Source organism: Tachypleus tridentatus, chromosome 9, assembly GCF_004210375.1.
Source record: "Tachypleus tridentatus isolate NWPU-2018 chromosome 9, ASM421037v1, whole genome shotgun sequence".
NCBI classification, from domain to species: domain Eukaryota; kingdom Metazoa; phylum Arthropoda; class Merostomata; order Xiphosura; family Limulidae; genus Tachypleus; species Tachypleus tridentatus.
In genome coordinates this window covers 40,027,440-40,050,015 of record NC_134833.1, presented here as the reverse complement: position 1 = coordinate 40,050,015, position 22,576 = coordinate 40,027,440, and the positions used below count along the sequence as shown (strand labels likewise).

The 22,576-nt window shown below is 33.3% G+C and overlaps 1 protein-coding gene across 2 annotated transcripts in view; it reads right to left on the bottom strand.

Moving 5' to 3' along the window:
• Positions 1-22,576, bottom strand: part of LOC143225110 (uncharacterized) — a 93,754-nt gene that overhangs the window by 57,131 nt on the left and 14,047 nt on the right. For both annotated transcript variants that reach the window (XR_013013616.1, XM_076453897.1), the window contains exons 3-5: positions 22,050-22,539; positions 12,813-12,865; positions 171-215 (exon numbers count right to left, since the gene is read on the bottom strand). Coding sequence is in view for 1 of the 2 variants with exons in the window: in XM_076453897.1 (XP_076310012.1) it covers positions 171-215; positions 12,813-12,865; positions 22,050-22,539 (588 nt within the window). In the remaining variant the exon portion in view is untranslated. The remainder of the gene's footprint in view (positions 1-170; positions 216-12,812; positions 12,866-22,049; positions 22,540-22,576) is intronic.

The window sequence follows — 22,576 nt, the reverse complement described above, 5'->3', positions numbered from 1 at the left end:
AATATACCAAGCTTAATATTTAAACTTTCTTTAACATAAGAATAAAATTCAAGCTATCAGACAGCACAAATGATGCTTGAAACAACCAGCTTAGCAAACCAATTTGAAAAATGTATTACAAAAACATTGTTAACAAATATGACATAAATTTGGACTTGTAAGATACTCACATTTTCACTACTTCTTCTTGATTTTTCTCTTGACTTTTCTAAACTCTGTTTTGTTGGTAAACAAGTACAATAAAATCAGTATTAAAAAATTAAGATAAGCTTAATATTTCATATGAATATACAATGATGCCTTACAAATATGTTGAGCTTAATATTTGAATTTTGAACATGAGAATAAATACAGTTACTGAATATTTTAAGAATAGCAAGTTGTGAAACACAAATGCTTGTATTTTAATTAGCAGAAACAAATGGTTATCCTAGATTAAAAATGTATTTCCAAAAGTACTTACCTCTGCTGACACCAACTATATAGTTATTATTTGACCACCAAAGTTTCTTCTTAACCCATCTGAGCATTAGTCTAATTTTTTCTTGCTTCCTTCAGTATTTTATAACCACTCAGTTGTCCTTAACAATATCTGTCTCATGATAATCTCTACCGATGTCAATGCACCCTCTGTACTGGTACTGTATGTAGGCACATCATTCAAATAATAGACCTCCTTACACAGACAATTTATAGAACTGATAGTGATAAAAAAAAAATAAGGGCTATGCACACCCCAACCAGTTAGCCAAACAACAAATCTGAACTGGTATTACAAGAGGGCTCCAACATAAGCTGGCATTGCACCTACTGACATGCAGGACTCCCAACTTCACATTCTTCTTCAAGAGTAAAGGAATGCACTCTAACACTCTGGAGTAAAAGCCTCTGTCCACCATCACAGTAAGTGGAAAATGTGTGTGTTAAGGACCCCCTAGCTCCATTAGTCAATTCTTGGGAGTAATGAGTGTTGGGAAGCCCTGAGGAGCTGTTCTGGAAACAATGCAATAGGTGAACTGTTACCTAAGTTTTCAAAAGCAAAGCAACCCCAATTTATTCATTCTGATGATCAAAAGAGATGAGCAGAATTCCATTATGCTTTACTCATGATAGTTAATGAGCGGATGAGTGGCAGTCCAGCATAGTGCAGTAATATCACCTGGTAAGTTCCTAGGTAGTCTTATGGAACACCTCATTTTTTTACAGTGCCTGTTGCCACCAGTAGTAATTATAGTGAAATATTGGTGGTTAGTGCAGAATTCGTTTGATAAAAGCACATCTGCCTGGGCAACACTCGTCCCAAAGGGGAATCCTGTGAAAACAAAATAAGGGTCACTGAAAGCTAGAAATAAAAATACCCTTCAGTATAATCTAGCAGGAATAGTTAAGGTAGCTACAGGGGGTAGACAAAACCCCTCAAATGAACAGACTATCTTATAATACAAATAATGTGAGATAAAGGTATTAGGGGAGTTCCACATAGTGACCACTAGTGGGCAATTCAAACAGGATGCTAAGGACAGAGAAAAGAGAAATCTGATTAAATGTGACTCACAGAAGATACCTCACCTTAAAAAAAAAGCATAGAATAAAGATATAAGTGCAGGCAACAAAACTTTGAAGACCCTCACTGAACATAACCAAGATTAAAATATGATTGGACACAAAACAGAAGAAGTGAGCAGAGTAATTGTAGAAAAGGACTGAATCTCATTCCTGCCTGACAGTACTGAGTGAAAATAATTGGCCTGAAAAAGTAGAGAGAATAAAAAAGAGGTCTGTGGATAAACAAAGTAAATCACTCTCGAATTATGTCCATAGATCAACAGTCATGAAAAATAAACCTGTGGGTAAAGGGAACACATGGTACATTAAAAGTCAGGTCATAAACAAGTGAGGAGAAGGAACACAACTTGAATCTATCTGTTAGGTAACTGGAATGGTCATTTGGAACCAATTACACAAAACAATGTGATGAATCTGGAGTATAATGTAGACTCAAAAGTATGTAATTGCAAAAACTGAATGGTAGTCAATACAAATGCTGTAAACAATGGAAATTGTGGAAGGTCTGACTGAGCAGTGGAAACCTGGGATTTAGACAATCTATTCTAAGTACAAATGTATCAAAAACCTGATGTTGAGGATTGGTATCCATTAATACTGAAGGAGTACTATGAACCCCCTATATGATCTGATGAAATTCAAGATTAACCTCAACCAGGAAGAAGCAGAAGCCTATAACTGAACCAACATGGATCCAGTTTGTCATCAATGAAACTGGTGATCCTTAGAATCTTCTAATAAATTAAAGTGAAAGGAAACATTGTTGAAGTTGAATTGTAAGTTCATGGACTTAATCTGTCCCATCAGGAGACACAAAACATACAGATGTACTACAAACTTTGCCTTAGAATCATGAAATTTGAAGAGCAGATATTATTTGATGGTACAGGAACTGGCTCTGCCTCATGGTGGTAGGCAAAATCATGAAGTTCCAACATGTCATGTAAGGTCTAACTTAATATTCATATAAGTAAGAAGTAAACTTTCCAGCATGAATGGAAATTTCAGTTCATAGAGAAAAGAAAAATTCTCCTAAACCTTGCAGTTATCAATTAAGTTGCAGGCTCAAAAGCAACCAGGAAAATACCCAAAACATCACATACTCAAAAAATCAATAGAAGAAAAATAAATCAAAGGCAGCTTATCCCAAAATGACCTCCTTTTAGTTTTTCATACACCATTTAAAGTTCATGGCAGCATAAACTGTTTTGTCAAAGCAAAGTAAATGCAGGTCATCTGCAACATCCACCCTAGGCAATAGAACTTTGACACTGCAAGTCCAAAGGCTTACCACTGACCTAGAGGGAAGCTGCAATTCCAACAGGCTTAAGAAAAGACACAGGATAAAACAAATCAAAAGACTAACCTGAAGACTCTCCAAATATAGCTTCCATCACCCCTTGGAGGACCACTACATAATCAAATACATGTCCCCATTTCACTACAAATAAAATTATTCATAGTCTCAACCAAAAGTAATATTATATTTAGTAGTACTATTATAAAATTAACTAGATAACATGATAATGGTCAAAGTAGCTCTGAATGATCATAATAGTGGTAAACTCATTAGTGATGCTTTGTCAAGAAAAAGTAATAAAATTATCTGAATGAGGTGTTTAAACACAACACCAAAATAGAAGATGCACTGATGTAAGTGGAGAGTGTCATAAGACAAATACTGCCAAAAGCAAATAAGTGGGGTATAAAAGACTGGAGCAGGCAAGAACAAAAGATCAATACTTAGATAGACAGAAAAGAAACCCATGCATTTGAGTAATAGCTATAAGTGTCAGCTGAGGTTTCAGAACTTACACAAAATATTTCTAAACTAACAAATACAAAGCACACTTGTATTTTTTTTATAAAATAATTAACAGAAAAATTATATTTGATTGCCATAACATTATTTTCCACTATTTTAGCTTGCAGGTTAATATTACTGTACTATTATAGGTGAAATACTCATTTGAGAAGAGAAATATCTCCTTCTTCTGATAATACATTTTTAATAATCATGATGAAAAAGATATCAAGATACAAGAAACCCAAAGTACAGTTTAGTTAAAAATTACTGAAAATAAAACCAGTCTGGCTTCATGAATAGCAATTTTGTCAAAACAATTCATGCCTGGAAAGAATATCATTAGAAAAACAAATTAAATAAACTTGTGTCATTTTAAATGCAAGTATCAATTTATTCAACCACAAACAAAAAGGCTATAAGTGTGCTTTCCACTACTCAAAAAAACAGTTTTAAATACACAAATTATTAAATGTACTGTACTACAAAAAACAAGCAGATAGCAGCAGTATTAGTACAAAAACTAGAAGGTTATAAATAATTTGTGGTGTTATCACATCTACTTCAAAATAACATTCATATAGATACCTCTACTACAGCTTTTTAACTATTTACTTTAACAGCTGATGTACAAATCTATTTATTTACATTGATCTCTCTACCTTACTTCTCCCTAATTAATGGTTAATATTGCATAACCAGTTAAATCTCCATCACTTGATAAAATTACATGATTAGCCAAATGCCGTATAATTTCTGTCTGGGATATTGTAGCTAAATGTACTTTAGTCACATACAACTTTATTTCAAACTATCCAAAAGATATTTATCAAATTCTTGTCAAAACTCTATCATGCTGGATTCCCAAGATCGATTACTACCATGAAGTAATCTAATAAAAAGTAAATATAAGAAGGAAAATAAGGTGCACACACCATAAATTCAGCAGAAAAACCAGAAAACTCACACAAATTGATGATTCAAAATATCCATGTATGATTAAAATTACTAAGAGGGTGAAGAAGGTTGAAAAATCAGACTTACATTTAAGGAAAACAAACCAGAGCATAAAATTGCAGTACAGGAAAAGACATTTGAGTTCACGTACTAAATTCATAAAACAAATTGTGGAAAATAAAAACATAATGGTTCAATCCAAGAAAGTTATGTAGCTGAACCTGACTGGAATATGCCTCTTCCAATAGACCAAATATAACTAACCATGTTAAATTTCCAATAAAAAAAACATGGATAGCATAACAGCAAACATTAATAAGAAAAAAAGATCACAAAGAAATCAGTAAAAGTAAACATTTTTCTTTTCTGAAATCGTATTTCAGATAGATACCATTCTATTATCTTGTATATTGCTAAGAATATTATTAAGCAAGTCTTAAGCCTTAATTTAATGTTGTATTTCTAACATATTAATATGGACTGCACTTGCCTTTGATTAAACCACCATTAAACTATAACTGTCCATCAATGAATAAGCAAAACACCCTCCATGCATAGTAAACCTTGTGAGCTTTAACATTACAACAAAGGTTCATTCTTTAAGAAAGAGAAACACACCAGAAGAAAGGATAGAAGGACTGCACAGAGCTGAGTATAATCTGAAGTACATTGTCAAATAAGGAGTGTTAATATAAGAAATGATATTTAACACCTCTGTAGAACAAAAAACTACAACCTCACATTGATAAGTTGGTGAAATATGGAGTGGCTGACATACATAATGAAATTACTTAGAATAAAGAATGCAACTGCTAACCAGATCTATAAGCAGGCTCACACCTAATTATATTATTTAGTTTGATTTATTTGTTCCTGGATTATGATGTGGAAAGTAAAATACATATACTGCTGAAGCAGGTTTGCAGAAAACCCCATCTTAACACTTATTAATGAGCAGGGGTAGATGAGCTTAACATTATTTGTTATACCCTATTGATTACAGATTCTGTGAAGAAAAGAAGAACTATTTGTGAATCACTAGCCACAACATTGGATCCATCATCTCCAGCATATAGAATATGCATTATTATGCAATAAATAGCAAAGAATAACTCACTTACCTGGTAGCATGGGAGAAAGGGGGCTAGAAGAAAATAAAACCTAGAAGTATATAATACTATAGTGTGGTATGAGTAGTGGAACACAAATATGTAAAGTTCATTGACATCACCACCTGCAAGATCTCATGCAGAGAATATCAACAGCAATGGGAAGAGAAGCCATCAGATAAATTTCATTAGAGGTGACAAGGATAAAAAAACAAAAAGTATCCCTCTTACAGAAAAATAAACAAGGTGGATGAGTTGTTTAACCTAATTAGGTAAAGAGGATGGGGATGAGTCATAAAACAAAGACAGAGTTGATTGCCATGTGTTGGAACAGTATGAGCAAGATAGCATCAAACTACCTGAGCAGGACAAAGGTGTTTGGGATTAAAATGGCCATTCTGAAAAGAAATGGAAGGAAGAGTGAATGAAAAACAGTGAATGTCACCTTCCTGGGTAGCCCAAGTCTTTGGAAGGAAGCTGTAGTCCATGAAATAAATTAACATATCCTTATGATAAAGTGTGCAGGAGGCATCTAAGGCAAAAATATCAGATCCACATCACCTAAAGGAGGAAAAACATCTTTAAAAGAAAGATAATATAGGGAACATGGTGAAAAACTCAAACAGCAAACATGTAAGAACCCCAAAATTAAACAGAGGTTCCAATCCAAAAAGGTTGAAAAAAAACTGAAGAAAGAAAAGGAGAATAGCTGGAAAGAGGCAGAACAACATTCAGAAACTCTCTAATTAGTAGTGATAAACCATCCATTTAAGTTAACAAAGTGAAAGAGTGGATGATCAGCAAAAGCAAGCAATAAAATAGGCTACTCTGTGGAAAATCCCTGCCTGTCTTGAAAAGGACTGGACAAGAACCATGTATGAAGATGAAAGGGTGACATCTCTTGGTGAAAGATGATAGCTGGACACTGATGTAAAAAGAGACCTCCAAAATAAAATTGAACATTGAACACCACCGATTGTAGAGACTGGTCCATGGCAAAGATATGGCCTCAGTGCAACAGTTCACCAACCACTAAGCTTGAAATTCCTGGAATAAGACAAGCTGATAAGTGAAGTGGTAGTCTCTGACCCAAAAAGATAAAATTTTGAGTTTGAGAGAATAGGTTGCATAAGCTAGTGTATCCCCTCAGTTGATATAGGAAACAATGGTGGAGTTGTTGCAATATATCATAATTAAATAACCAGATAGATATGAATGGGCAAGCTAAATGAGCATCAAACATCTCCAGAACAATGCAATGAAGAAATTACTCCTCTGAAGATCATATCCTAGAAAAGGTGCAAATGCACAGAACTGCCCTTAACCAAAAAGAGTGGGATTAGTTAATAGATAAAGAACTAGGCAAGGTCGAAGAAGTCCAATGCCCAGTTTCATATGAAACTGATCAATCCTCTATGAAAGGAGAAAGTGAAGAAATGGTGGAGGAAGAGATAGCTATAAGAAAATACAGAAGATTCGTCTACCAGAATCCACTAAAGGGAATACATATGAGTGCATTTACAAAGAGCAAAGGTCTCTTGCAAAGTCACTTTCCAAAGGAGACAGAAACTCTTTTGCAGCAAGAGAAGACAAAGTTTGATATTCAGAAACTATATGTATTGAAAACAAAAAGAAGGTTGAGTATACCCTGCAAACAACTTAAAAAAAACTGCCCAAATATATAAGATTAGGGATTAAACACAGACTTGGAGAACTTGAGCAGATAGCCCAAATCAGATGACTCTCGAAATAAACTGGAGAGTGCAGCAAAAGATGTTTCTTTTGATGGAACAAGGAGCCAATTGTTCATACAATAGGAGAAATGAAGACCCAAAGAATGTATGATTTGTGTAAATGTTTTAGGACCTTACATAAAATGTATAGGAATACAGTTAACCTAAATGAAAGAGCTCAGAAGTGAAAAATCCAACCATCATGAATGAACTGGTGGAAGTAACAAGCAAATGGACAAATTGGAATGGGATAAAAAAAAGATCTGAATCATCAACCTTGTTCAGCTGTAGCACAGAAGAGAACATAATCAGATGGAGAAAATGGTAAATCTTTAACCAAGTGATGATATGAAATTGATTTTGGGACTAAAGATCTTTGACACTCTACCATTTTCCCCTGAGAGACTTGAAGACTTGTTCCATGCCATTCATAGCCCATAAAAATACTGTATTCTCCAGGCACCAGTAACGTAAGGGATATGATTGGGTGGAAAGACAACCAGAGAAAAAGAAAGTTGCTGTACACAAAAAGACTGAGAAAGTCCAGTGGAAGGTAACTGTGTGACTTAAAGGACTTCTGAAAGGGACTTCACAGATATAAAAAAAGGAAAACTGAGCTCCAACCACACAATAGATAGAAGAAATTCCAAAACCAAGTCACCTCAGCAATCCAAAGCTGCTAGCTTACCAAGAAGGGGAGTAAGTCAATAACTAGCTAAGGGGCAAGGAACAGAAGAGGGCAAACTGACAAGACACTCATGAACAAGAAACCTATTGGGACCCCAGGACTAATAAAATCAGCAAACCAAAGTATGCAGAGATGATTGTTAACAAGCAGCCTCAATTTGGGTTTACAAAGTATAAAGAACATCACCAAAGATATAACCTCAAAGATGTCACATACAGATCACTGAGATAAGAATAAAGGAGGCTGAAAGCTGAAAGTAAAGCATCCCAACCAAGAAAATCCCACAAACAAAGATATCAAGTTAATACAGCCACAGAAGAAGAAGTGATTAAGTCCAAGACTGAGAACAAGTAGGCATGACTGTATTAAATGAAGTGGTTGAGGTTATTATGTATGGCCTCCAAGAGAAGCTAAAGCATACACAGATAGCAATGAAACAGAGCAAGACAATAACAAGCTAAATGAAATATAATGAAAGATAAATCTGGAAAATGGAAGAGTTCCCCAAGCTGAAAGATATCCAAGGGAACAAACAAACTTTAAGGAAAGTGAAGGAATTTCAACCATACACCATATAATAAATTTCTTGAGATCAACACAAATCCAAATATCAAAGAAGAGAGCAAAGAGAAGATAATCAAAAAAAGTAGGCTCATGCAGTAAAGTAGCCCATGACTCAGCAAAATCAAGTGGAAAAAGCAAATGTAAGTCACGTCTTAGCAACCAAAGTAACATTGGGTTACCTGTTCCTCATAAGAAAGAAAACCAGAAGCAAAAACAGGTAAAGGTGACAGGTGGTTAAAATTTTCAATGGATGAGGCAAGCTGAGATGAAAAAACAGAAGCAGGTCAAGGATTCTAAACTTAATACGAATAAGACAGAATAAGAACCAAGTATCTCGTGCAAAATAGAGGTTATATTACTGACCATCAACATGCCTCCAGTTGCCACTGCAAATGAAGGTAAAAATACCATCATAACTATTATGTGTTTAACCATCACAGGACGAGTTAACTCTTTGTTGATGGTTTTATATTGTTATTTGATTTTTTGTATCTAATTTATTGCATAATGCTTTCAGATGACAATGAAACAACTGAAAACTTCTCTTTGATGAAGTATCAGGAGGCCACTGTAATGCCAGAAACACAAACTGGAAATTAATTTTTAACATGATCCAAGAAACCTTTTTTTTTCTTAATAGTTGAGTATGAAATAAGAGTGTCTCCAGTAAAATATAAGAAGATTAAGACAATAAAGTTTAACTGAAAGTTAAGGGAATAAAGGCAATGCAAAAATTCTTTAATTCCAAAAACAAAGAAATTAAACACATCTGAAGACAAACAGTACAGAGTAAAAAATAGCCCTTTGTTGCAATGCTAATGCTCAAAGGGTTTACTGTGCATAAACAATGTATTGTTTCCTAATTTATGGAGACCTCTAGTTTAATGATGATCATTACAGCACGGGGTTGCACAATCCACGTTAACCCTATCTGTACAGGTGAAAATCAAAGTGAACAAAACAATTTTTTACAGTTATGTTCAAAATTTAATTAAATTACTTTAAATTTTGATTTCATACATTGATATAAAATTACTTGAAATTAAAACAGTTTATAATTCAATCTTTTATATTATACAAGTTTTAATTTTTAACTTCAAAAAGGAAATATTCAAATAAACACTCAATATTCGCTTCACATTACAAAATGTCCATTTTAGATTTTCTTTCTATCCCTATACATCTCCTTCATTACACACTTATAGAACAAATACTACTGAGACATAATCTAAATTCTTAACCACCAATTTTCTTTCTTTGCTTAAATAAATTGAAAAGTCAAATCCACATGTTACACTCTCCAACTATATCTGTCTTTCAAATTGTCAATCCTCTTTAACATTTACTAGTATATTATTTAAAACTAATAGAAAAAATATGTTTTAACTTAATGAATCTTATATGGTTAATAAGTTCATGAATTATTCATCCTACAGCTTATTTCTCTGTTATTTCCAAGCCACCTAAACAAATAAACAAAATATATTTTAACCCCCTTGAACTTAATTAGAGAACCAGTTAAATTAAAATAATTATAGGAAGATGTATTTTTGCATGTATTACTATTTTGTGTCCTAAATTGCACATTTGAAATAAAATAAAAATGAAGTTAAATGCTAAAAATAACCACATTAAAAAACATGGTTAAGTTTTTACCATGGCTTCATACATTAAAAATTCTAGTTTTCTTTAATGCATATTTTTTGATTTATTTTAAGAAACTTACTAACTTATATAAAAAAACAAATTTCTCCATGTGTGAAAGCTATCCTTGCACTGATATAACTTAACACTGTTTACTAGCACAGTGCTCTTGACTATTAGTTTACTGTTTTGTTACACTAATTTAGTATTTAAACACAGTTCAAAGAGTAATAAACCAATGATATTAAATGCAAGCTGTTGTGAAAAGGTTAAAAAGGACTGCAAATGTTAAAACACATAGCTAAAATTGTTTGATACAATATACAATAATTCTAGCAAAATATTATATACTTTTGATTTTACACTTTATATTTTTCAGCTTTCACTACAGGTGATTTTACTACAGTTGGTGTTAGAATACAAACAATAAAAAATAAAGTATAATAACAAAGTTGTACCCACAAAAAAAAAAAAAGTGATATTTATTTAAGAGACTCTGAAGGTTATATAAATGAAATAGAAACACTGTAATATAAAAAAAAAAGTTTGTACTTTTAATATGAAAATCCATTTGCACTAAGACTAGTCAATCTGAATCAAAATTATTCAGTACATTTACAGACAGATCTTCAGGAGAAATGTTTAATTAAAATTTTGATTTTCTGTACAACATTCTTATAATGTTTAATACTATTTTACAAAAGTTTTTGAACATACACTGTGAAATTTCAGGATTAGAGTAAACATTAATTCTCTAAAATAAACTTGATGCAATGGCTCGACCCCATGTACACAGAATTTCTACATCAGGAGGATGGTAGTTTCATTTAAGACTTGTGGTATGTGTACATAGATGTTGTCAGCAGTGGCATGATGTAATAGCTCTTTGTTCCAGAATCTCACCTACTGATTATAAATGGTAACTACTGCAACATAAGGAGAGACAGTATGCATTGTTAGTTTACTAAAGTTGGTATGCTATAAAAATCAGATGCAATAATCAGGAAACTAGTTATTTGATCAGGAATGTTTAAAGATTTTGATCATCACAAACTGTTTAACTTCAGTGGATTGACATCAGGCATAAGTATTTTATGAAGACATTATATATCTTCAGCACCAAAAACTCATGTGTGATCAGTGAAAAGCTAGGAAATTGTAATACATAACAATAAATTGGAAGCTTGTTTGTAATAAATTACAATATGTAACACAACTGATTAATGAATCAGATGACATCAATATGAATTTATGGTTAATAACAATAAACTATCAGTATTACATCTGGCTATTAATCACATACATATGTAAAAATGCCAATAACATTAAGCTTTTAATACCTCATGATTTGAACTTACTTATTTCCTTTATTAATCACCTTACATGTCAATCTCAGTAAAACAGTTCCTATAAGGAAATGATAGCTTAAACTTCACATATATAGAGAGCAGTGAGCCCATTATATTTAAATGATTTTGAATATCAAAGTTAGATCACATAACAACTAAAGCTGCTCTGGAATGCCATTCATTCAAATCGTATTATATTAGTACACTGGTGTTTTGTAGGTACTATAATATTACCAAAAAGTGAACACCTTTAGGAAGAGTACTTAACAAAATGGGAATATCTCATGTTTAAAAACATTGGATAACAAAAAAATATGGGATCAGCTTGGGACACCAGGACCATCAATAGAGAGAACTGCAACAGTAAGTAGAATTAGACATCTTGTAATAAATGAGAATCCACAAAGGTCAGTGGTAAAACTGTCTGCATTTCCAAAGTAACAGTGTTTGACATAATCATCAAAAATGATCTTTGTCTGTAGAAGCAACACATTACTTCTACAACACATCTGTTCAACCATTATGTACCTCAAGCAGCTGTAAAATGAAATGGGTATTCATACTACTTTATCCAAAGACATACTTATTGGTACATGCAGTTCCTATTAATTTCTGTTTAACTGGAATTTGGGAAGAAGATCTGGGAACTGACATTCTGTTATGCTAGATATATTATCAAAAGCAGCAGGGATAATTTGTGTGAAAGCCTTAAGACAGAGTCTTATGGAATGGAAACTACACTTCAGGACTAATGTCAAAACATATAGTTGTCAGATGGAGCTGGATGGATGTGGCAACATGGACTGTAAAAAAATGGTTTGGTTCTTAAATAACTTTAATATAACATACTCAATGTCCATATTAATATTATTTTCTTTCTGTATGTGCTTCTTCAGTGATTTTTTATGATGCTTTACCTGAGAGACCTAACTTCTTAAATGGTATCAACCTTAATAATTAAATCTCTAATAAATTACTGCAGGTACTTGGTGTTTTTAGCCTAAAAGGCATTTCTAAAATATACATGTACCTAGACCTATGCTACAACAAGAAACTTCACCCATTATGCATAACATATTTAGCTGAATTTTATTATCTTTTTCTTTTATAATTACTGATTTTTTCAGCATTTATTTTTGATTATCTAATCATTTCAGTAGAATCTAAACAATTATTCATTTGTGTTAGCTTTAATTAGTATTAGATGTTCTGAGATCTTTGAATTAAAAGTTATATTTAAATTTGTCAACATATAATAATTAAAACTTGAAAATATAACACATAAATCTGACTAAGTTTGTACATGTACACATAAAATTCATAAATACTTAAAAGAACAGCAAGACTTATAATTTACATAAAAAATTAAAATGTGTATATAGGCAATTTATCACTTACATCACTCTCATATGCTGACCTACTTTCTTTGTATCCACTTTTTTGTTTCTTTTCTGCAAATTACAAAAAAAGGTTATTAGTTTAGTGAAAACTAATTCAGTTTTAGAGATTAGAGGAATTCTAATTTGGGCTTTGCATGTTATCTATTACACTATACATACTCAATAAAAAAAATGTATTCTTGAAAATTAATACTATACTTACTCTAGAAGTAAATATAGGTATCAAATTTTCATATAATGAGCAATATCTTTATTATAAGCTCATGCACAGCAAAGGCAACAAAGTAAACAATGAAATGTCAATCAATGTAAGAAACAGATGTCCAAATAACACAAATATTATGCTGCTAATCCATTTGTCTCTTGATTTTTGTTTGTTTGAAATTAAGCACATAAGCTACACAATGCCCACCACAGATATTGAAACCCAGTTTCTAGCACTTTTAAGTTCACAGACTTACCACTGTGCCACTGGGGTTTGTCTATTGAATTAAAGATAGATTTGCCCTCACTGAATAAAATGCATAACTGACTGAAAACTTACATGCATAAGACAAAACAAGTTCTTTAAAAAGACTTGAAAATTACAAACATAAAAAAACGAGGTTGTAGGATGTACACAATTTAATTAACACAAAACAGCTTTTAGCACCATATTCAAAGGAAGGGAAATAAGCAAAACGAAAAATGAAAATTAATACTTGATCTCCTACTGTGGTATATTTAAAAGAAAATGAAAAACAAATTCTACATTGTACAACTAACTCTCAATGAATTAAACAAGTTGAAACACAATAGTCCAGTGAAATGTTCAAGAAGCATCAGGTTATGTAAAGCAAATCTTGCAGTTAAAATCAATTTAGTAAATTTCACATTAACTTAAAGAACTAAAATTAAAAGTGATTTCTTCAGGATTGTCCAATTTTTAGAAAAATTAGCTTTTAATTACTACAGGACTTTTTTAACTACTTCAGTAAATCACTGTCTGTTTTTTACAATACAAGTGTTTTTATTTTGACATTTATTAGTGCAAAGCAACTAGGCTACCTGCACAAAACAAGTGGTAAAAAAACTGTAAAATACAATAGAATGTAAAAAAAAAGTTGAAAATGAAAAAAGCCCAAATACTAAATAAAAATCTCAATAGAGATGAAAAAGCTAATGGCTCACTAAAAACTAAAAACATAATTTAGCCAGACAGTGTCACACCATTGCCACTGACACCATCTGACATCAGGGGTAAACCTTCAGAAACTTGTGTAAAATGGTGCCACTGCTTACATTCATAATGGTGGCACAAAAGTAAAATGTGGGCAGTTGTGATCTGAGTGTCACACACTGGTGGATCAATCCCACCTACAAGAAAGTAATAAGTAAAAGACTGTGGCCAATGGGTAGCCTATACAAGACTAACTTACTCCTGTTGACCCTAATGGAAACTATACAGCCAAAAACCAACAGCAGGTTTGATATAGAAAAGCTTGTTATGAAGTTGCTCATCCCAAGTTGAATGCCAACTGGCATGAAGCCAGGCCTTGATCACAGGCCCACAGTTCATATACAGAAGAGCACCAGAACAACACACTTAGCTGTGGTGTTAGCAAACTCATTCCTGCAATGCCCACATGGCCAGGAATACAGAAAACCTGAATAGAGACAAAAGGCAATGAAAAGGGGGACAGTTGCTTCTTAACAGCAACAAGAATAGGTTAAAATTCGCATTAAATGATACTACAGCCAATAGAGAACTAAAAGATTTGGTAGAAATAGAACAGTTAGTGTACTACTTAGCTTCTATGTGATCCAGGGTAAGAGAAATGTCAAACTTAACAGTGAACACAGAAACTGTAAAAAGGATGCTGTGAGAAACTATCAAGTCACAATGACAATGAACAATGGTTGAACCCACAGACACCTAATTTGAACCTTTCATAAAAACAGAAACTGAAGAAAGGTTTGAAAGATCTGAAAGATCAAATATGGGATAGGCTGATCATCGGACTCAGCAATGTCACCTAATAATAGACCAAATTCAGCAGCTGTACCTGGATATAAAAACCAAATGGAAGAATGGCAGACTGTCTATTTCAAGAACCAAAGCTTGGTAGCATAGTTTAAAGAAAGTAGCAAACAGCAGAGGTGAAAGGAAGGTTTGTGGAACTCAGTGTGCAAACTCTGGACTGGCAAAGTGAAAAAAAAAAAAAAAGTAAAGTTGCATCCCCAGATGATATATAGGATCCAACATCTATGAGATAGAGAACCTGGCAGAATCAGAAACTCATAATAGAGCTTGGAAAGTATGAGGACACAATATATCCTCAACATAGAACCTTGATATGCTCTCCAAGAGGTGGAAGAGAGGACACAGAGAATGTTCAGCACCCTTGTACACTTGACATAAAGCTGTCTAATGAGAGAAATGAAAGTAAGCTTAAGGTAAAAAAAATAAGTCCCAAGAACTTTGCCTCAGAAACTATAGGAAGAACGCCACTAAGATGGTGATTTGGATTGGGGTATAGATCCTGTTGGTGGCAAAATGCAAGCAAATGGTTTTGGAAAAAAGAAAAAGTAAAACTATTTGCTATAGTCCGCCTCAAAAAGTGACTAAGAACAGCTTAAACCTGCTGCTCAATAAACCTTATGTTTGACAACCAACAACAGTTGAGAAAGTTGTCAACACAAAGAACATTTGCAAAAGTAGGAGGAAGTTATTCAGTGATAGTGCTATCTTGATACTTAAAACAGTGACAACAAAGACACAGTCCTGAGTGACACTAAGTTCCTGTGTGATAGAATGGGAAAAGATCAAACCCATACAAAGTTGGAATCACCTGTAAAGTACAAATTTAGGAATAAAAATTGGCAGTTGGCCATGCAACCCATAGGATATAATTGAGTAATGGTTCTACTCCTTAGAGCCAAAGAAGATACACCCAAGCAACTGCTGGAAGCAATGGTGAAGACAGAAACAAGGGCAGAAGTAAAATTGTAAACTTGTACAACTATGCAGGACAAAAGACTCTTCACATTATGTGAAAAAAAACTCTGATAGGGGGCAAAGAAGAATCTAACTATACATCCACTGTAGTAATGGAATAGAGAGCAGCAGAGTATGAACGAGATGGAACACAGGACGACAAATTCCAAGCCTCAAAGTAAAAAATGTTGCATACAGTAAGTAACTTAACATTTTTCTGAGCTGAAGATGTATTTCTAATAACACTCACTGCTATTACTCAACTGCTAAGGTTTCTTCCTTTACCCATCTAAGCATTGGTATAATTTTTTTCTCACTTGCTCCAGTATTTTAAACTCCACTTAACTGCCCTTGGCAACAGGTAACTTATGACACTCACCACCTATAACAATTTACCCTCTATCCTGGTACTTCATATAATTACCTCATTCATGTAATGTTATCACTTTTTTGAAACTGACTCAATTTCCTCCAACCACTTAGGGCAAGACTGAAAGTCAAAGGAATGGGAATTACCAAAATTGATGCAGCAAAGGTTCAACTGACACTTGTGTCATGGTCTTTGCCACCACAATGAGCACATGTCAAAGAAGCATAACAAGATGTCTCTGAATGTCTGAACCACTGACATTGGAAACATCTGAGAGAGTTAAGAATATAATTATGTATTTTACAATTCAGATAACTTGCCTTGACAGTGGCAGGTAAACATGGTGATGCAAACAGCAATACAAGAACAATGATAGGCAGCATAATTACTTCTTTATGAGTGGAAATACATCACACAACACAAACTCCTTGGCTGAAGAAACCAGTGAGGATCTTCAACTCAGGGATTTTTATAAGTCCCTCTCAACAATAACTCAAGAGGAAATCAAAGTAGCACATGAATATTCCCAATTACTTTCAAATACAGGAAGAGTTCACTGTATTTTGGTGTCAAAGTTTCTACCAAGATAACCCCAAAATGTAGCTTCTTCACTGATTTTGTAGAGCCAGGAAACCTCTTTAATCCCTTCTAAATAAAAAAGGGAGACATTTGCCCTAAACATTTGTTTAATAAAGAATGCTGCTCTGAGTATTCCAAAGGTAGTCACTTTATGATCAGTGGTTTTTGTTGTTCACAGAGTGGAGGATCCATACAAAATAGAACTTCAGTGCCTACTGACCATACCCACAATGAAGTCATACAAGGAGATGCACTGCAATGCCAAAGCAGAGAACTGTTGAAACATCAAGGTTTCATGGGCACTATTATCCAAACATCATTATCAGACACAATGTCTACAACACTTGTTAAGAGCATCCAACTCTGGTGCTTGGCTGATTCTAGCCCAATAGGACCAGCCAAATGACCCAAAGTGAGCCAACCAAAAGTTGTTTGTCTAGAAAAATTCAAAGCCAAAGTAATGTAAAAGTGCCAATTGACATAAACTGACCCATCAATTACACCCCTCAGCCTCCAGGATCCTCTCCATCATTTCACAGGGTGCCACACAAGACAAACACATGGTTGGATAGTCAAATCCCAAAGAAGATAAACTGAAGATACAGAACCTTCCCTAGAAGGTATCCTCACCATATTCAGTAATCCATCTTGAGGGGTTGCAATAAAATGTCAAAAATTTTAGTCACTGTTTTACAAATAAGAAAATATAGATAAATTCAAATTATTTACCTTAATGATGTTTTTAAGTAATACAGCTGTGTAATAGTTTTAATAACTATTATTACAATTACATTTTTTTTTACAAAGAAGTGTAAATATGAGTCCTTCAAGAATTATTTTACAAGCATTGTGTAATGATTTATGATTTTTAAAGATGTTTAAGTAGACAGGATTTTGTAATGACATAATGTTATGTCCTTGATGATCAGAAACTTTTATCTATATACACTAATAATATACTCTTAGAATTTAATCCTTTCAAAGGTTTAGGCCCTATAGTTTCTAACAGACTGTAGAAGTTTTTATAAGAAAATGGCAGCAATATTGTCAAACTCCAAGAAATGACATAAATAAAAGTATAAAATAATGCCAATTATGTTTTGTTTTTTTACTGAATTCACCCAAAATCACTTAGTACAATTTTAAAAATGTTTATTCTTTTCTGACTGTTAAAGAATTAAGTCATTACATAAATTGATACTTTATAAATGTTCACTGAATGTTTTTCAACCATCAACTTTCACGCAGATACTAGATATCTTACACATCACTTTTTTCCACAACTATGTGCTCCATTTCTTGTAATTACAAGATTTAGTTTTAAATTAATGTATAATACAAAATGTGTATGAAGGAATTTTTTTGTTTTCACTGATTATACAAAATGATATATATTATTTCAACATACATGTATGTTAATAATGTTTTTGTTGATAAAGATCTATGCTTTGAATATAATTATAAATCATGACACCACATTCTAGGGATTGTTTGTTTATTTGGAATTAAGCACAAAGCTACACAATGGGGTACCTGTGCTCTGCCCATTGCAGGTATCAAAATCTGGTTTTTAGTGATGCAAGTCTGCAGACATACATGCCACTGGGGGCATTCTGGGGATATTTGAAAATAAAACAAAATGCCCAGTGCATATAATTAGAAATATTTCAATACAAAATTGTAGAATTTGTTTTTAGAGTGCACCCTCAAATTCCCTCTACTAAAAAAGTGTAATATAACAAAAACAAAAAGAGGCTTTATGGTGTACCTGTTTATAAATGTTTTGATAAATATATTTTTATCAAAGTAAAATAACACTAGGCAGGCATAATCAACACAACATTTTGAATATAAAATGTAATGAAAATAAATAACCATGTGACAAGGATTTGAAAAGAGTTTTTGCACTTGATCAGCAAAAGATTATACTTTTTTTTGTTATATGTATACAAGTAAAATGTGACTCACAATGCCTGAAATATATAAGTGGGTAATGCTAGATTTTAAATACAAAAAAAATATGACATTCCCTCCCTAATGTGTAGTATCTATTCCATTAACAAATACATATAGGCACGTGAGCAGTGCTAAGATTTTCTTCAAGGGATTCCATGTTAGTTCATGGTATCCCTTTCTTATGTATATTATTTTTATACACCTACACACACGTAAAACTGCTTGTATTATAACGAAAACTCAGCAATTAACGGATAATCCTGCAACAAAATGTATATTATCTATTTATTACTTAGTTGAAGTTCATATGTACATCCCAATTATGTGTATATAAATCCCTTTCTAATAACTATTTGCCATCTTATTTTAAAATATAAGGCAGACGTACTGTTTAAGCGCCGTTATTGTATTGAATTGAACAAGCTTGGAGTACAAACATGAAGGATTTACCTAGGGAAATGTTATTTTGCAGTAATGGAATTCACCAATGTTATGGAATAGGATGGTGCTTACCTATTCACACTCTAATGAAAAACCGAAATATTGGCTTTTCAGTATCATTGACTACATCATGGCTGTGCTAGGGATGTTAGTTTCATTAATAACCTACAAATAGATGTGTTCAACTCATTTCAATGTCCAGAAAAAATTATACATATTTGAATTATGTTAAACATTTTGGTTATGTAACTGAACACTTACAGCTTTGGTTCTCAGTGTCTATTTAAATACATTAATAATGTTCTTTAGTTTCTAATAAACATTCTACATTGATTTTGAGTTATTTTGAGGTTACAATACTTTATTTAGATTAATTTGTTTAGTTATTTCAGTTACACACCATGTGATTAATGCAAGGCTAAGCTTTGATTGTTTGTTTTGTTATCACTCTTGCTCTCCACTTCTTTGTATTAAAAGTGAAATATATATATAAAATAGCAATAGGCTGCTGCTAATCAATTCCCTTTCTTTGGCCAATGGTTGGAAATTAGGGGTAATGCCATATGACCTGGCTCATACACAAACAAACGTTATGCAGCACAATTCCATAACTGGTGGTATTTCTGCCTGTGCTTTGGCAAACAGTGAAACTTTCTCTAGCAAGTAACCATAAACACCTGTGATAAGAAAAGTGGTTTGTTTACCCTCACACTCCCCTGAGACCCCATAGCAATGTCCTTGAGGTTTTATAGTGTGAAAAATAATATGCCCTTAAATTTTTGCTTGATGTAACACTCAGAGCTTGAATTTCTATTTCCAATAACCAATAAAAGAAAGAACAAAATTGCATAATTTATAAAGATTTAATTTGGCATTTTTAAGTTTATGGTCAGTATCATTTTATCAACACACTAGTAATCAAAATCATGAAATTCATATTAATTATATTATTATTAATACTATTACCATTATGTGTTATAAACATACAGTAAATATTAAAAGTTAAATCAAGCATGGTTGAATCTCAGTTCCTAGTTTCCCCCCTTTGTTTCATTTCTTTCTTTTATTGTGAAAAAAAGATCTGGCATACAGAAAAGCAAGAAGCAAATCTTTTGGCAAGTAAATCTTATTTTTCACATACATCATGTGAAAAAGTTAAGACACCCGATGAAAGCCTGTGTATTTTTGTAACATTTTTGGATATATAGATATTTAATCTCAATTTCAACAATACTGAGAGATTATAGGAATATAATGAAACAATTAAAACTAAAGAAAAGACTTTTCAAGATCTTCGGTACATGTAATTCTACAAAAATGCATATTCTAACTGAGGAAAAAGTTAGGACACCCTACCCCCTAATAGCTAGTGTTACCCCCTTTAGCTGAAATAACTGCAGTGAGATGCTTCTTGTAGCCCTCTACTAGTCTCTGACATTGGTTTGAAGGAACTTTGCCCCACTCCTCAATGTAGAATTCTTTCAGCTATGAGATGTTTGAGGGGTTTCTTGCATGTACAGCCTGTTTCAAGTCACCCCACAGCATCTCAATGGGATTAAGATCTGGGCTTTGACTCGGCTATTCCAGGACTCTCCATTTCTTAGTTTTTAGCCAGTCCTTGGTGGATTTACTGGTATGTTTTGGGTCATTGTCGTGTTGCAGGGTCCAGTTCCACTTCAGTTTTAATTTTCATACAGATAGTCTCACATGATCCTCAAGCACCCTCTGATACACAATAGAATTCATGGTGGATTCTATGATTGTGAGCTGTCTAGGTCCTGCTGCAGCAAAGCAGCCCCAAACCATGACATTTCCACCTCCATGCTTCACAATTGGTATGAGGTTTTTTTCCTGGAATGCTGTATTTGGTTTATGCCAAACAGTGTCCTCTGTTATGGTGTCCAAATAAATCAATTTTGGACTCATCTGTCCGAAGAACATTATTCCAGTAGTCCTAGTCTTTGTCTACATTCTCTCTAGTAAACTTCAGTCTGGCCTTGATGTTTCTCTTAGAGAGCAAAGGTTTCCTCCTTGCACACCTCCCATGCAAGTTAAACTTGTGCAGTCTCTTTCTGATTGAGAAGGCATGCACTTTCACATCAACTGTAGCCAGAGCCTGCTATAGGTCCTGTGATGAAATGTTAGGGTGTTTGGAGACCTCTATTAGCCTCTTGTGGTCTGCTCTCAGGGTGAACTTGTTAAGACGACCAGACCTGGGCATGTTGGCAGTTGTTTTGAAAGCCCTCCACTTGTTGACTATTTTCCAGACAGTGGAATGGCTGATTTCAAAATCTTTTGGGATCTTTTTAAATCCCTTACCAGACTCATAAGCTGCTACAATTTTCTTTCTGAAGGCCTAATACAGCTCTTTTGCTCTCACCATGGTGCTCACTCTCACTTCAACAGTCAGGAGCACACCAAACTAAATGTCTGAGGTTTAAACAGGGCAATCCTCAATCAAAATGCTGAGTAACGATCTTCTAATCATGTGCAGCTGGTGTAATACACCTGTGTGTGAGTTGAGCCATTTTAAGTGGGAATAAATGTGGGGGTGTCCTAACATTTTCCTCATTTAGAATATGCATTTTTGAAGAATTACATTTACAGAAGATCTTGAATAGTCTTTTCTTCAGTTTTAATTGTTTAGTTATATTCCTATAATCTCTCAGTATTGTTAAAATTGAGATTAAATATCTATATATCCAAAAATGTTACAAAAATACACAGGCTTTCATAGGGTGTCCTAACTTTTTCACATGGCTGCAGCTATTAGATAAATTCAAAAACATTTAAACACCTGTTTAGTTTTTGCATATAATTTTCAGTCACAAGTATATAAAAGAAGTTTTTTATGTTAAAATTAATTTAGTTATAATACTTATACCAAATTACGCTCATAAATATAATTTTACCAATTCTGCTATCTCTTCTTTTCTTGTCATATTTGGGGTCTTTAGCCTGATCATAAGGTTGCTGTGTTCTTGTTCTGCTTATTTCATCTTCCTTCTTAGTACTACTAGCACCTATTTTATGTTTCATGCTATTATGTTGCTCTTCTTTTCCACCTTTCTTCTCATTATGTTTCACAGTATTTGTATCTGATCTCAATAATTCTCGTTGTTTCTCCAAAGTTGGCTGGCTTGTCCTTCCTTTTTCTGACTTTGTTACACTTCTGGTGTTTGGAACTGCAGTTTTATCTTTTTGCCTTGTCTTGGATTCATCTCGTACTTTGCCTTCCCTCTGTTTTGTTTTTTTACTATCGATGACTTTATCTCTGGCATCTTTTCGAGAAGTGTGACTGTTGGTGCTTGATTTGTGAGGAGAGCTAGTGTGATCTTTCTCCTTACGTCTTGAGCCATCTCTTTGTCTGCTGGACTCCTTAACATTTGAAGTACTGGTGCTCTAAAAAATTAAAAGCATACATGTATAATAACATGTA